This window comes from Lactuca serriola, chromosome 4 (assembly GCF_051521515.1).
Source record: "Lactuca serriola cultivar US96UC23 chromosome 4, Lser_US96UC23_V15, whole genome shotgun sequence".
Classification (NCBI taxonomy): Eukaryota; Viridiplantae; Streptophyta; class Magnoliopsida; order Asterales; family Asteraceae; genus Lactuca; species Lactuca serriola.
In genome coordinates, this window is record NC_136411.1 from 23,971,509 (window position 1) to 23,988,058 (window position 16,550).

At 32.9% G+C, this 16,550-nt stretch overlaps 3 protein-coding genes across 3 annotated transcripts; 1 reads left to right on the plus strand and 2 right to left on the minus strand.

The window, feature by feature from the left end:
* Positions 1–6,972: 6,972 nt before the first annotated feature.
* LOC145101197 (protein DETOXIFICATION 12-like) lies at positions 6,973–9,883 on the plus strand. The gene is made up of 7 exons (XM_079038368.1): positions 6,973–7,483; positions 8,015–8,559; positions 8,663–8,749; positions 8,971–9,027; positions 9,131–9,369; positions 9,467–9,672; positions 9,746–9,883. The coding sequence occupies exons 1-7, from the start codon at positions 7,241–7,243 to the stop codon at positions 9,803–9,805; spliced, it is 1,437 nt and encodes a 478-aa protein (XP_078894494.1). The 5' UTR covers positions 6,973–7,240; the 3' UTR covers positions 9,806–9,883.
* On the minus strand, positions 9,872–11,621 carry LOC145101198 (sec-independent protein translocase protein TATC, chloroplastic-like). Its single transcript, XM_079038369.1, has 4 exons — positions 11,260–11,621; positions 10,791–11,083; positions 10,413–10,703; positions 9,872–10,302 (listed from the first exon to the last, which is right to left on the minus strand). Exons 1-4 carry the CDS (start codon positions 11,501–11,503, stop codon positions 10,093–10,095), a joined length of 1,038 nt encoding a protein of 345 aa, XP_078894495.1. The 5' UTR covers positions 11,504–11,621; the 3' UTR covers positions 9,872–10,092.
* Positions 11,622–11,768: 147 nt separating this feature from the next.
* Positions 11,769–12,625, minus strand: LOC145101199 (uncharacterized). Its single transcript, XM_079038370.1, has one exon. The coding sequence runs from the start codon at positions 12,525–12,527 to the stop codon at positions 11,964–11,966; it is 564 nt and encodes a 187-aa protein (XP_078894496.1). The 5' UTR covers positions 12,528–12,625; the 3' UTR covers positions 11,769–11,963.
* Positions 12,626–16,550: the final 3,925 nt, after the last annotated feature.

Below are 16,550 nucleotides of genomic sequence, written 5' to 3' on the forward strand. Positions count from 1 at the left end.
TGTCTTGGGGCATTAAGAGGGGAAAAGGTCTAGAATTGGATATGACTAAAATGATTAAGCAATTGTCGAGGACAATCTAAGGTTTACCAAAGATTGGTTGCTAAGGGACAGTTGGAAGTATAGTGTTAATTTTGGAAGGACCATATTGACATATTCTGAAAAGAGGCAACTCTTGTTCAGAAGTGATAGTCAAAATGGGAATATGGAAATGTCTCCCTAGGTGGAAGTTATTCAATCTGTGTAAGATTAGAGAACTTAATGAAAGAAGGATGTTCAAAGCAATGTACTTTGAATATGAGACTTCGTTTCCATGGAGTTGATCTCCATTAGAATACTCTGTAATGACTGTTGACAAGTCTTTGTGGCTTTGTGCATAATCATTACAAGAGAATCAGTGCATATAAGGTTAAAATCTAACAGATTTCGGTAAATGGTAGGAATTTGGAATTCTTACATTTACAATAAGGATTTGGGATTGTCGAATGAGAATCTTTGGAATTATGTTCAATCGATTTATTTCACAAAGTAAAGATCATAGACAAACTTAGTGTGCATACTTGGTGTATGGCATAACTAATGTTTGGACAAACCTAGTGTGCATACTTGGTGTATGGCATGACTATTATTTGGATAAACATAGTGTGCATGCTTAGAGCATGGCATGACTATTGTTTTAATTCAAGTATAAAGTTGATTAGTTGAAACATTATACAATGAATAATGTGTAATCAATATGGTGATAAATAAAAGGTGTTCTATTTATATTCATAAGTTATGAGACCATATTGGATTCGATTATTCTTGTGTTTCACTTTGCATGTTTTGACTTCCGGAATAACTAGGTCATTCTTCCCGAATGACTAAGTTATTGAAACCATCCACAGTCAGTCATATGTTGGAAGTAGGTATGAATAAAGACTGTCATGAAGTTGTCTTGTAGATGTCTAAGGTTTTAAACATAGCAAGAGTTGCTACAGCACTCATGAGTGCTCATAAGTTCTGAGTATTGGATTCAACCCATGCTCACTTGTATCACTTCATGGAATTTATCTTGAGTGATCGTGAGATGGTAATATCATATAAATCTTCAAACCTAGAGATATGATTTGTTGACTATGAGTTGGTTATACATTGATTGTACAAAAACACATTGGTAACTCGATGTTATAAAACGTGCATTTGTGTATAATTCAACAAGTAGTAGAACAAGCATATGAGTCGAAGTTTATCTGTTCCTTCTTTGGATTAGAAGCGATATCCATGCCCCTCGATGATTTTGTTTTGACCTATGTACCGGGCCCGGTAAGAACTAAATTGATGTGTTCAATTAAGTTCTATGTCAAACAAATCGGAAATCAAGACACAAACCGCCGGACAATAAGTAAGACATTGTTCCATGTACTTGTCCGACTGATATCTAGAATAAAGGATTATATGATCACTTATCTTAAATGGTGTATCATCATCATCTTAATTCCGAGAGACCTTGAAAGAGCTACGATTGATGATCAGTTCCTGAAGTCATTCTTGTAGTTATAGTTATTAGACATATCCAAGTGGGAGACTGTTGGATTAGGTGTCTAAGATCATAACTATTTATGGAATGTACTTGACCCAGTTAGCATGGTCCATTTTGGGTTCCATGGCATTGCAACACTTGGATAGACTAAATGAGAGAAAGGACACTTATGGTTTATTAATATATTATAAGTTCTAATATATTAATGATAGTATTTATTTAGTATTGATCAAGAATTAATTTGGTGATCAAAAGGAGACTAATTAAATATATGGGGTTGATTGTGTAAATGATCCATTCTTTTATAGTGGGCTAATGATCCATGGTTTATTGAATTGGGCTAAAACCCATAACTCCATAAGGTGCTCCATGGATAGTCCATGGAGGTTATAAACCCATGGATCATGGAATATGGAAAGCCATGTCAATTAGGGTTTACATGTTGTTGTTGGATAAGTTGTCTAAGTCCATAACTATATTTGAAATGTACTTGACCCGACCCGGCATGGTCGCACTTCACCCAATCAATTTATATGGATAATCTTTTGAGAATAGTATAAGTTATGATTTATTAATATATTATAAGTTCTAATATATTAATCTGAAATCATATTATTTAATTAGTCTTGATCTAATATTAATTTAGAATTAATTTAGTAATCAAAAGTATGACTAATTAAATATGGACTCTTGTATTTATATAGTGTAGGCTAATGCTTATTTAGAATGGGCTAGGCTTGCATGGTAAGTTCATGGATAGTCCATGGATCTTTAACCCATGGATCTCATGAAAATGAAAGGTCATGGGTATTAGGGTTTACATGGATGTAACCCTAATCCACCACACTCTATAAAGGAGTCCTTGGCACTTGAAATGGCACTAATGGTGTGTGAGTAAAGGTGGCCGATTTCTACAAGTGTTCATACTCTCTCTAAAGGTTTCCAAGGTTTGTAGTGATTTGTGACTTCCAGTTGAGGCATCCACATTATTAGTGCTAGGCTCTCAAACTCCAAGCAATCAATTACTACTAAAAGGTATGTAATTCAACTAGTGTTTTATGATTCAAGTACCACATAACATGCTAGTTAGGAAGTAAACCTTGAAAATTATTATTTGCATGTATCTTAGAGAAAACATAGATCCAAGGTTTCTAGGGTTGCATGTACACCATAGCAGTGTTAGAATGCCCAAAACCCTTCAGTTGTGACACAACTATAAAAGGATCCCATGGCTAGAAAAATTGGGACTACTACTATGTGTAGAACAAGAGGGGTAGTTGATTTTAAGTAGTGTACTTCTCTCAAAGTTATTCCAAGAGTTGTGGTGTTGTGTGAAACATTTGAGGCATCACACTTGAGGTGCTAGGCTCACAAGGTTCTCAAGGAATCCAAGCAAAAAGAAAGGTATGTTCTTCTACTAGCTTTTATGTTTCAAAGTTCCACATGCCATGCTAGTTAGGTAAAGAAGCTTGGAAAATCAAATTTGCATGTATCTTAGTAGAACATAGATCCAAGGTTTCTAGGGTTGCATGTACACCTTAGGAGTGTTAGAATGCTCAAAACCCTTCAGGCCTTGCGAGGCGGGTCAAACAGACTGAAGGTTCATGTGTGCATGCATTGTATGCGTATTGTGATATTTTGGGGAAACTCGCTAAGCTTTGGCTTACAGTTGTGGATTAAATGTTTTTCAGATACCTTTGGTGATCATGAGAAAGCAAAGGTGTGGTTGTACACACTCATCAACAACAATGGAGATTTTGCAGTATTTATATTACTCTAATTATCAAATAACTATATTTTGGAATAAATGAGTTTTCATAACTTGGTTTTTATGTAAATGATGATTTTACCTTACTTAAAAATGAAAATTTTGCTTGTGAAAATGGGACGTTTCAAGTGGTGGTGGGTAAATCGCCACACGGAGAGAAAATTATTGGTAGTGTGGAGGGTATTGGTGGATCATGGCTTCTCCGGTGCATATTCATGAACTAGAGAGGGTCTTCGGGAATACCAGTGGTGATATAATCGTGAATCAGGAAAATGGGGGAAATGATTAGTTGCTTGGAACTGATATTATAATAGCAATCTGGCGACAAAGAAAGGAAAGAGATAGAGGGTTGTCGGGCAGCGATATTTTCCGACAACAGATGTGTAGAAAAGAGACAACTACTTTTGTTCGTTGATCCATGGATAGGAAAGTTGGGAAGGTGAAAAGATAAAAGGGCTAAGCATTTAAGTTATGGGTGGTGAGACCCACCTATTTATTAAACATATTTATTTAATAAATAAATAATCAACAAAATATAAAAATTATTAAAAAGGAAATATATAAGGACACAATAGTCTTCTTAGGTCAAACGGGGACTAGGCATGCACCAAAAACTAATAATAGGATCAAAACGTTCAACAAATTTGATATTTAAGGACTCTATAGATGAAAACCCAAATTAAAGACTAAATGCACAGGTAACACAATACCATAAGGACTATTCAAAGTTATGACTAGTGTTTAGTTTTATTTTCTCAATAATATTTTATAACATTATCATAATTTTAAACTAGGTGTAAGACCTATGTATTATATGGATTCATTTTAAAGAAAAAAAATATGAAATTCTAAACATGAGAAGTTTGAATATATATATATATATATATATATATATATATATATATATATATATACATATACATACACACACACACACATATATATATATATATACATATACATATATATATACATATATATATATATATAGAGAGAGAGCTAGGTTCAAATGTTTCTAGCAATTATTGTGTGCATGAATGCACCAATAGGGATGTAAGAAAAAATAAATAATTAAATAAATCATTTAAGGGTATTATAGTAATCTTTGCATAGTTAATTATGGTAGATAATTGAAATTCCTGATATCATGCAAGAAGCAAATATAAATTTAAAACATTAGCCCTAAATCGGACTCCCCATCGTTTCTATCCACCACTTCTTCTTCTACAATCGATCTCTAGCTCATGGTATTGATTTATTGACTTTTAACCTAGTTTCTTCTCGTCTATATCTACGCCCGTTTTTCTCCAAAAACCCCAACCACCGATCAATGAGCCATATCTCATCAACATCATCTTATCAATCCAACCATAATCGCCATCTACCTTGTGTGGACTGATGATCGAAGGCGACGAGTGGGAAAATACAAAGGCTTCGCAGGCGACCAAGATGAAGTCCTGGATGTTGATTTCATAGATTCCGGTAGTTTTACCTCTGAATCCTTCGGAAAATACTTATCACAAAACCCATCAAATTACAAATCGATTTATCGTTTTACAAGAATGAAAGTAGCAATCAATGCCCTTTTCGCTATTACAAGTGTTGTTGCATCGTATGTTGGGCCATATCTCATCAGTAATTTCGTGAATTGATTTCATTTGGACGGTGGATTTTTTGGTAATCGGCAACAGAGGAACATCAACAAAGGTGAATTAATTATTTATTTTATTCCTAAACACAAATGCATCATTTTTTCTGTTTTGAAAATCTTGAAATGTAATTTAATATTAATTGTTGTTTGCCTTGAACATGTAGATAATCGTTTTCTAATTCAGTTCACAAGTCAAATTCAATTCACAAGTCACTATTTCATGGAAAGTAATTGGTTATTTAGTTCACTGTTTCATGAAAAGTAATTGTGATTATGATGTGGAAGTGTATAATATTAATTAATTTTTATTGATTTTGGTGTTTTTGGTTCAAATTGACCAAAAGAATTAAATTACCCTTATTTTATAAGTTGATTTCATAGATTCCGGTAGTTTTAGTAAAATTATTTTACTAGAATAAGAAAATAGTGGTGTATATTCTGTTAGAATGAAAATGGTTAAGTTGGGGATTCTTTTTCATATCAAAATGCAAACACATGTTCATTCTATAAGAATATAAATATTCATAAAATATGTGTTGCTAGTAATTCTGACAGAATACATTTATACATGCTGTAGAATGTTTATGCATATAGAAGAAAAGAGTATGATTTAAGTGCATTATGTAATGTACTTTCTTAGAATTTATTTATATAAATGCATTTTGTTAGAATTTATAGTTTTATTCTCTTAGAATGCATTGAATTTTTAATACTTTTTGTCAGAATTTATAGTTTTATTCTCTTAGAATGCATTGATTTTTTTAGTTTTTGAAACTTGATTATGTTTTCTTTGTGGATTTAGGTTTTGAAGAGGCTAACATTGATGTGGAGAAGAAATAAAACATAGAGAACTAAAGTGTATTATACCAAAATGTGTTATGCTACAGTGTATAAAGTGTTTCTTAAAAATAATATTCTCTCAGAATAGATTAGTGTTTTTGTCAGATTTTGATGTTTTTTTTTCTTTCAGAATGTTGTTATTATTCAATGAATCACAATCATACAATGTAACTATTTGGTATATTATTAGTTGAAGAATTGATTTTGTGTAGTCTTTTCAGAATGTATTTTACTAATTTATGGTTCGTATTCTGTCATTCTGACAGAATAAAATCGAAAAATATATATTTATTGGTTTATGGTTAACATTCTATCATTCTGACAGAATAAATCAGATTTGTAATTTTGAATTAATTTAAAATATTTAGATTTTTAAAAATAAAGGAATTAATTATCCCTAAAAATCCGAAAATTTCCTTTTTTAATATAGGTTAATTGACTAAAATGTCCTTATGCTGAAATTTGTTTGATTATATGATACATGTTATCATATTTTACTATCATAGACCCTCAAATCATGATCTTTGATTATATTTCATGCAATGGTCTAGATCTGTGCATTCTAGCACACAATAGTTACTAGAAACAAAATAACCTAACCATATATATATATATATATATATATATATATATATATATATGGAAAACAAAAAAAAACCCTAAAAATCATAAAAATACATAAAAAAATACTTATATATATATATATATATATATATTAAAATTAAATGGTTTGTTTTTTTTTTTAAATTAAACAAATAATTTAGATAAATAAATAAAAGAAACTAATGAAACTTTAATTTAGAAAATTTGAAATTAAAAGAAAAGTCAATTAATAAAATTGATATGCATTTATTATTATGTTTATTGTGATTATTATATTTAAATATTATGTAGAAATTAATAAAATGAAAAAAAAACCACAAAATGGTATGTAGAAAAAAATTAATACATGTGACCAAATTAATAAGAATGAGACATATGCTAAAAAGTTTTTTATTTATATGGGAGGAATTAGGGAGGATAAGTATTTATGTAAGTTGGAATGAGAAATATTCGGATATTTATTTATTTTTTTTTAATTGCGTTTTTTTTTTAATTTTTTTTTTCTTTTTTTTTTTTTTTTTTTTGTTACTCGCTAAAAATTCAAAATCATTCGCCTTTTTACGTATTTGGGTATATTTGCCAACTTACGGATGAAATCAGCGACGTTTATTTTAACAAAATAATAAAATACAAAAAAGTGGTCACTAGAATAACTTTTGTTTTACGATGATATTTTGATTTTGTTCTGAATTTTGTGAATGCATTAAAGTTGCCGAGTGACGCCATAAATGATGATCGCTCCCCATAATACTATCTGAGTCTGAGAGCAACAAGACGAGAAAATTATCCAGTTCCTGATTGAGGCCGGTGCGGCGGTGCGTAAGTGCGAGGCAGCAGTCAGCGGTGAGAGGCAGGCTGGATGGAAGGAGGATTGCCGTTGATTGAAAGAGATGATAATGATCATCGTAGATTAACATGGAGCGTATTTGGAGAGGAGGCTAAGAAATTCGGATACATAGCAGCGCCAATGGTGGCGGTGACTCTTTCACAGTATTTGTTGCAGGTTATCTCGGTCATGATGGTCGGCCACCTCGGTGAGCTTGCTCTTTCTAGCGCCGCCATTGCCATCTCCATTTCTAGCGTCACCGGTTTCAGCTTAATCGTCAGCTCTCTCTCTCTCTCTCTCTCTCTCTCTCTCTCTCTCTCTCATAATTTTAACATTAGATGACGTTAAATACGAATTGCTGATGCCGTCACATGCTAAAATTCTCCAGGAATTTGTTAATATTCATACTTTGAATGTGATGGTTTACTTTCGAAACTTCAGAGTTATTAGGATGAACTTTTGGGGGAAAACTAGCTGATTTTATCCAGATCTGCGACAAATTCTACTACGATAGACTAAACTTGTTGGTGGATTTCTAGCAGAATCCATATCCAATTCTGTATAATTGAAGCGTTCTGAAAGTAGATAAATCTCAAAAAATCAAAAGTTTAGCTCTCTGTCTTATTACTTATTCGAATTATTAAGATGTAAATCGAATCCCTACATTTCATGTTCTTTGTGTTGCTTCGAATCTTGTTACTCTGTTCTCCTATAATAATGAAATGATATATAACAGATTCGTTGTTGTTATGAATTTATGATCATTAATTTAACAATTTGATTTTGGATTTGGATTTGTTTCAACAGATGGGGATGTCAAGTGCACTGGAAACATTATGTGGACAAGCTTACGGAGCTCAACAATACAAAAAATTTGGAACTCAAACTTACACCGCCATTTTCTCTCTTTTAATCGTTTGCATTCCTCTCTCCATCATCTGGAAAAATACAGGAGCTATACTCCTTGTTATTGGCCAAAACCCTTCAATCTCACATGAAGCTGGAAAATTCATAACTTGGCTCATCCCTGCAATCTTTGCCTATGCAGTACTACAACCACTCGTTCGTTATTTCCAAATGCAAAGCATGCTATGGCCTATGCTCATTAGCTCAACTGTTGCTCTACTTTTACACATTCCTCTTTGTTATGCCCTTGTATACAAGACCACATTAGCAAACATTGGGGGAGCAATTTCCATGGGTATTACAATGTGGCTAAATGCAATCTTTCTTTTCTTTTACATGAAATATTCTCCCTCATGTGAAAAAACACGCTCCCCTATATCGATCGAGGTGATCCATGGGATGAAACAATTCTTTAGCTATGCTATCCCTTCCGCTGTCATGATTTGGTTGCTACTCTTTCTCTCTTTCTACAAAAACTACTCCATATATTTCATTATATTTGCAAATTCATTTTATATTTAACATTTTTAAACATTAAAATATTTGCAGTCTTGAATGGTGGTCATATGAAATTCTAATATTGTTATCCGGTCTTCTCCCAAATCCGGAGCTTGAAACTTCTGTTCTTTCTGTATGGTATGTATTGACCTTTGAACTTATTGCGAATTACCCTTTTTGCCATGTCAGCGCCATATGGACATACTTTGATTCTAATTAAATGTCTAAGTAGACTGAGAAACAAAACATGCGAGACTTTCATGACTAAATGGGTAAATCCCAATAACTTGGGATTGTCGATTTTGTCATTAACCTATTTTTTCATTAAAAAATAAGTTGTGATTTTGATGTAAGAACAGTCTCAATACTATTGCGACACTTTACGCCATAGCATTCGGATTCGGGGCTGGAATCAGGTTCGTATCATATCATAAATAATCATAAATAAATATATAAAAAGATTAAAGTTGAAATTGGGCAACCAATTTTCTATAGTAAACATATTTTTTGTATTTCCAGCACAAGAGTATCGAATGAGCTAGGAGCTGGAAACCCACGTGGCGCCCGTATGGCAGTCTATGTTGTCCTTATCCTTGCCATCATCGAAACAAGTGTCATTAGCACAAGTGTTTTTGCGAGTAGGTGTGTTTTCGGGTATATTTTCACAAACGAAAAGGAAGTTGTTGACTATGTTACAAAAATGGCCCCTCTTCTTTGCTTAAACATTATCATGGATAGTCTACAAGGAACCCTTTCAGGTTATTTTATAACTCATAAAGTGTTTGTTATGTTCATAAAGAAACATGAATATTTGTATTTGTTGATTAGATATTACTATTGAATTAAATAAAATAGGTGTTGCGAGGGGTGTTGGGTGGCAACATCTTGGGGCTTATATCAATCTTGCTGCTTTTTATCTTGCTGGGATTCCGGTTGCTGCTTTCTTGGGATTCTACACATCATTACGAGGAATTGGTCTATGGATTGGAATCCTTGTGGGCGCTGTAATACAACTTATTTTACTCACCACTGTAACCATTTCCACAAATTACGAAAAACAGGTTTGCTCTAATCATGATTTTAAACGTAACTTGAGAAAAATGTAAAACTAACTGATCGGGTTTTATTGTACAGGCTACGAAGGTGAGGGAGAGGTTATTTAATGAGGAATCGTCTGTGGAGAGACTAATGTGAAGTTAGTGTGTACTTGCTTGTGTTTTGTTTATGTAACTATAAAGTTGATTAAATGATGTTTGTATATTTTGTTTCCAACTAGAAAATGCATATGTTTTATTCATAACGATATCATAATTTCAATATTACAACATACAAAGATTCAGAATTCAAAATTCAAATTACTGAATCTCATTCCAACAACTATACCCAATTCCCATAAGGACGTCAGGTAAAAGATGACAGATGACAGATAGATAACAGATGACAGACAGTCATGCCTCTACAGTATACATTTTTTCTAAAGGTTACCGGCCGATGAACTTAACGGTGTATGCACCACCAAAATAAAGACCCAAAAGCGGTCCCGCGAGAAGCAACTGAGTCAACGGGTCGGTTGATGGAGTCACAATAGCCGCCGCAATAACTGCCCCAACAACCACATATCTCCATATTGACAACATTTGATCCCCTGACACCAAACCAACTTGACCTAGTAACAGTTGTATCACTGGAACCTGTATGATCATTAATCAACTTATCAACAACAAACAAAATTGAAAAACCATCTACATTATCCAATTCCATTCCGTTCACCAGATTCCAATTCCGATTCAAATAAGTTTACCTGGAATGACAATCCAGTGCTGAACATGAGCACGAGAACAAACTCAAAATATTGATCAATCGACCATAATGATTCCACAACCCCTTCTGCGTATGTAACAAAAAAGTTCAAAGCAGCCGGAGTGAGAACGGAATAGGAAAACGCGATTCCGGCGTAGAATAGAATCGAGGATCCAAGAACAATTGGGGCTAGGAATTTCCTTTCTGATTTTGTTAACCCCGGAAGTACAAAAGCTATGATTTCGTATAGAATCACAGGGCTTCCTAAAAGAATGCCACAGTACCCAGAAACCTATAATTACAACAAATGTTATGAATTTCATGAAAAATTGAACTATTTTATATAAAATGTTTTATAAATTGGATTCTGATTTCTGACCTTTATAGTTGTGAAGAAAAACTCTCCGGGGGCTAATTGTAAGAATCTAACGCCTTGAGTACTGACGGGAGCTTCTAGAAGCTTTATGAGTTCCTTTGAGTACACGAAGCATCCCAAGATGGCGGCTCCGACAGCCAAAACGGACACAAAAAGCCGTTCCCGAAGCTCTTCCAGATGATCGAAGATGCTCATTTCTTTATCTTCTGGAAGAAGTTCTTTATCCGGATAAAGAAATTTATAAATTGCGCCTTCCTTTTCTGAGTGTTTATCTTCTATTATCTCATCAACCACCTCTATAACAAAGGATAGAATGCAACTTATTTCATTAACCCCAAAAGAAGATCGATCAAATTACGAACGAATTAGGGTACTAGAAGCATAAATACATTAATCAATTCTTCAATATGTAACATAAACCCTAGTCATAATCGATTTAAAAACAAGAAATGAAATTAGGTTTTTCACTTACTAGGTTTAGATTCAACAATTGATCCTCCAAACCCGATACCAAGCTTTCTTTGCATATCCCTCATATCCTCAACAGCAAAACAAACGACTCTATCAAACTTATTTTGCCTCTTATTTGAGATATTCAGATACGTCTTTTTTTGATTGATCTGCAAGGAATTTGAATGATTTGTTCTAGAAATCTCACAATTGAAGCAATTGTTTGTGTTGAACTGAAGATTGACGAGCGCATTTGTACTTCCCATTGTTCTTGCTTTCCGGTTAAATTTGAACTTTGATTTTCTGGGGTTTTAGGGGAATTTGGTTTGGAAGGCGTAGTGCATGTTAGCAAACCTACCTACTACATCCAAATCTCCGATCTTGCGCGCAATGTTATTTTTAAGGAAAATGTGCGTTCACATACACATACACCCCCTCATGTTTTTCGGAATTACCATCAAACCCTTTTAAATATGCAGCATATAGAAATGAAATATCATATAATCTCAAAAACTTGATACAACAAACAAATTTAACTAAAATAATATTTTTGTGCATTTGAAATCAAAAAACACGTTACAATAATTTTCAACCGATATTTCGCCAAAGGGAATGATTAAATCCATGGACCAAAAAAGAAAAAAAAAAAAATATATCAAGTTTTTGCATGAAATATACAATCAGTGTAACCCCACCTACTATTCTACAATGTGATTATATGTGACATTAATTCTTCGACATCATCTTCTTGAATTCTTCAAAATCGACGAAACCATCCCCATCGGCATCAACCGACTTAATCATATTCGCACAACTTTCAACGGTGTAGTTCTCCCCCAATTTACACAAGATCTGATGCAATTCGGTCGCGGAGATCTTTCCGTTGCTGTCTTGATCGTAGAGCTTGAACGTTTCCCTGAGGTCGTCGATTTCAGATTCTCCGGCGATTCCTTTGCAGAATCCCACGAACTCATCGAGGCTAATGGAGCCGTCGGAGTCGGTATCAATTTCGGCCATTATTCGCTTCACCTCGTCCGGAGATGTATCGGATCCGAATGACTTCAGGACGCCGATTAGCTCCTCCTCGGAGATTCTACCATCGCCATTGGTGTCGAAACGGTTGAAAATGACCTTCACTTCCTCCGTGTCCGTTGGGAACACCGATTGCTTTTTAGTTTCCGGGGCCATTTCTGAAAACTCGGTCTCTTTTTGGTTTCTGTTGCAGCGAGGGGGAAGGGGGATGATAAATATGAAGAGGAGGATACGTGAGAATGTGAGGTACAAATGCATCGAAACGAGACCTCATTTTTTACATCTTACGTGTCTCTTTCTTCGCTCAAAAAAAAAGGTGCAAGTTTTGGATAATAAACCATTTGAATGTAATAACCGATAACCCACTCTTCTAACATTTAATGTCATATTTTTTACTGTTTTGTGTAATATCAAATTGTAAGAAGTGAAAATATATATTATACTATCAATAGAAAGTACATCTCGTAATTATATAATATAGTGTATAATTTTAAATATGATCTATTGAAAACATCATGTTATAATTGGTAATCAAATCAAACCGTTTAGGTTTTCAAAATACAATGTAGTAATATGCTATATTTTTTAAATATAATGTCTTGAATGGTTAACCCTTTCTTTCTTAGAACTCATTGAAACTCTTTAAACTCAATTTGTGTAAAGGATTGCAGAGAATGTTATCGATATCATGAACTCATAAACATCATAAAAAATAAATAGTGTAAAAAATTGCGATGTATGATATGGAATAAAGACCCAACCCCAAAGTCTTCTAATTTCATATTATCATTGCTCCTCGTTATAAGGGAATTCGCAAAGTAAACCCTTGAAAAATGGTTACTCAAAGTATAAATTACAAGAGAAGATCAAAAGTATAAAACATGTATAGAGGTCACAACATCATTATTTAAGTCACATATGAACCATTACACATGAAACCTTGGAAAGGATTTTTCAAAGCTCTTTCCGCATGTGAAGGTGTTCTAGAATGCTATTTGCAACTCATTTTTAGTCAAATTCAAATTTGGATATATGACGTAAACATAAAACACTTGTAACTATATCCAAATAAGATAATATCACTAATTACATGCTCAAGTCCATATTTAGATGAATCAAAAGGCGATTCACCACTTCTAGGCTTTAAACACCCACCAAAACTTCATAACTACAAATAATATAATATCATGGGAAAATGACTTAAAAGTCCAACAAAGTTTCCAAACCGTTCAAAAAACCCCAATCATGTTTTGTTTGTTCAAAAAAACCCAACAAACTTAACATTTTGTCTAAAAAGCCCAACTAAGTTAGACTTTCCTGAAAGTCAAATAAGAGAAACAGACGACGTGGCTTATTACCGTATCGATAAAATGACTTGTTAGACCAACGAAGTTTCCAAAACGTTTAAAAAACTCCAATCATGTTTTGACTGTTCAAAAAAAACCCAACGAACTTAAACAAAACAAAATTGGAACTTTCTGAACGGTTTGAAACTTTGTTGGACTTTTTAGACAAAAGGTTAAGTTCGTTGGGTTTTTTTGAACAAACAAAACATGATTGGGGTTTTTTGAATGGTTTGGAAATTTCGTTGGGCTTTTAAGTCATTTTCCCTAATATCATTGTTGTGACTTTTTGATGATGAATAAGTTTTTGCATGGTGTTATATGGCTATATCAAATAGAATCAAACACCCAAGGGTATTGCATGGTATTATTCAAGGATGATGAAAGTTATATAATACTCACAGAACCCACCGTAAGTTGGTAGATTTGCTCTTGTTTTTCTGCAATAAATCTATAAGGTTGGGTGTGTTGTTGCATCAAAGATGGATGATGAGTACGTGTCATTAGAACTTGATAGAAGCTGTTGCACCACTTCTTGATTTCTTTGAAGTACTTCTATAAGATTAGATTTATTATGTACTAAGGATGATACTATGTTTTAACTTTAATAACAATTATACAACATAATATTTATCATGTTGTACCATAAAAATGTTACACTTGTCGGTCCAATTTGGATGGAAACCATAGGGGTTAGGCTAGAATTCGTAGAGCTCAAGTATAATTCTGAATGGTATAATTCTGAATGGACGAATGGCACAAGTCATGAGTGTAGACCCTATGTTGCCTAGAAACAAGAGCATTAGGTTATGTCATGGGATATGGTCACTACATCTTCACTATAAACTATAAAGGTGACGCTATGAGTGCCCCCATCATATTCATTACATCCTTACTACCACACCACTAACTCTTGGATATGGTTACCACTCCACATCATTTATATTTTTTATTTTTTTACATTAAATTAAATAAAAAACATAATTTTAAGAAGGTCATGGTTAATCTATATACTGATAGAGAACTTTTAAACAGCCAAAGATCTCATACATCATGAGCTTCAATGTTTCCAAGGATTTTAGCTTAATCATTTGGAAAATCTATACAGCTTTCTATGAGTTTCTGCACATTATCAACACTTCAAACAGTTTATCCAACAAAACATCGCATTGATGCATTTCATTAAACGGTTTATATGCTAGAAACTTTATCCGACAAAACATCTCATTGATGCATTTCATCAAACAATTTATATGCATTTCATCAAGCATCTACTATCTCATGATTATAATCTCTCACATATTTCCAACCTAAGCAATAGCAAAAGACATCATATATAACAAGGATAAGAAAAGTCTTGTCTCCTGAATAAATTGATTCAAGAACACTAGTCGGTTCCAAATCCATATTACGTACAAAACGATGCAACGTTACTTAATCGGAAATCACCTCCGTTCATCATCACTGGCGGGTCCATCCCAGTCTTCGTTCTTTCCATCACTTCTCACAATAGAGAGACAAGAGGCGAGAGAATAGAGTCGATTGTGGAGATAAATATGGAAAAAGGCAGAGGAGAACAAGGAAGGTAGAGGAGAAACAGATGGATTCGATCCTTTAACCAATCACAGCCTCTATGATCATCCGTGAATAACTTCACTCCACAACACGACTACTAGGCTTGAGTACGGTGTTCACGCGTCCTCAAGTGCGCCCACTCGGATTTCATGCGTAGAAACTAGAAATCCCCTCCATACCCGATGGCCTTATTCTATCTAACTTGCACAAAAAATACGAGTAGCAGTTGAAGAATACAACCAATAAAAATATAAAATGTTTATGTAGAATTTTTTGGGTGAGGTTTGAACCATTTAATATTATTATCTATTAAAGAATCATGACATGGTCGTGCGATCTGAAGGTTTTTCTGACCAAAACTCGAAGAACACTACTAAGGATATGATTGGGATGATGAGAGACCAAGAACAATACATATTACCCTAATACTATATTAGGATTAATGAGTGGAATCCAAATTGATCAAGAATGAAGATTGAGACTTCAAAGGGCTGTAACATTGTCGATGTTTTGATCGAGTAGAAAAGGAACATAACTTCCCAATGATACAAAATACAACAATTAATTTAGTTAATTATGAGAAAATACTAAAACTGCCACTAAATATAAGTATATACAAAAGTAATTCCAAATAATACAAATTCTATAAAAAAAAATATTCTAACAAATGCTTATATAAAAAGACTATAAAATATATAGGAATCTACGTGTGCTATTAGAGGTGGCAAAACTGACATAATTTCGATACGGAATAAACAATTTTTGTAAGAGATTTAAAATTATTTAATTAAATTAAGTGACATGAAATCTACCCTAATAATAATAATAATAATAAATCTATAAATGAAAATGACTTTGCCACATGTCATTCTCTCATAAAATTAACCACATATAAATTTGTCATAATTTTGAGATATATATTTATTTTCCACTTGTCATTGTTTCAATTTCATTTTCAATCTATCATTAATTTAGTTTCCATAAATTAAACCTACCATAATGACTATTAATTTTAAATTTTAAATTTTAAATTCAATTTCAAATAAATTTACAGTTTAAACCTTTATGTTTAACATTTTGTTATAATTAACTCGTTTAGTACACTAAACACATAATTTTAGTTAATTTATTTTTTGCATGTTTTTTTCACATAATTTTCACTTATTTTAATTTCAAATTCAAATAAAATTTCTATTTAATCGTTTGTATTTAACATTTTGTTTTAATCAACTCGTATAATATACGGGTCTCACAACTAGTAAAGTATACACAAATCAAACAAATAATGTTAAGGTTGAGAATTTCAACTCGAAAATTTCATGTTTATTTAAATGGAATTTTTTTTAAAAATACATACATTCGA

Coding starts and splice junctions, on each gene's coding strand:
- LOC145101197 (XM_079038368.1), top strand. CDS start 7,241: ATGGAAGGAGGATTGCCGTTGATTGAAAGAGATGATAATGATCATCGT. Junction 7,484..8,014: donor TCACCGGTTTCAGCTTAATC/GTCAGCTCTCTC, acceptor TTGTTTCAACAG/ATGGGGATGTCAAGTGCACT. Junction 8,750..8,970: donor ACTTCTGTTCTTTCTGTATG/GTATGTATTGAC, acceptor ATGTAAGAACAG/TCTCAATACTATTGCGACAC.
- LOC145101198 (XM_079038369.1), bottom strand. CDS start 11,503: ATGGGAAGTACAAATGCGCTCGTCAATCTTCAGTTCAACACAAACAAT. Junction 11,084..11,259: donor AATTGTTGAATCTAAACCTA/GTAAGTGAAAAA, acceptor CCTTTGTTATAG/AGGTGGTTGATGAGATAATA. Junction 10,303..10,412: donor GCACTGGATTGTCATTCCAG/GTAAACTTATTT, acceptor ATGATCATACAG/GTTCCAGTGATACAACTGTT.
- LOC145101199 (XM_079038370.1), bottom strand. CDS start 12,527: ATGCATTTGTACCTCACATTCTCACGTATCCTCCTCTTCATATTTATC.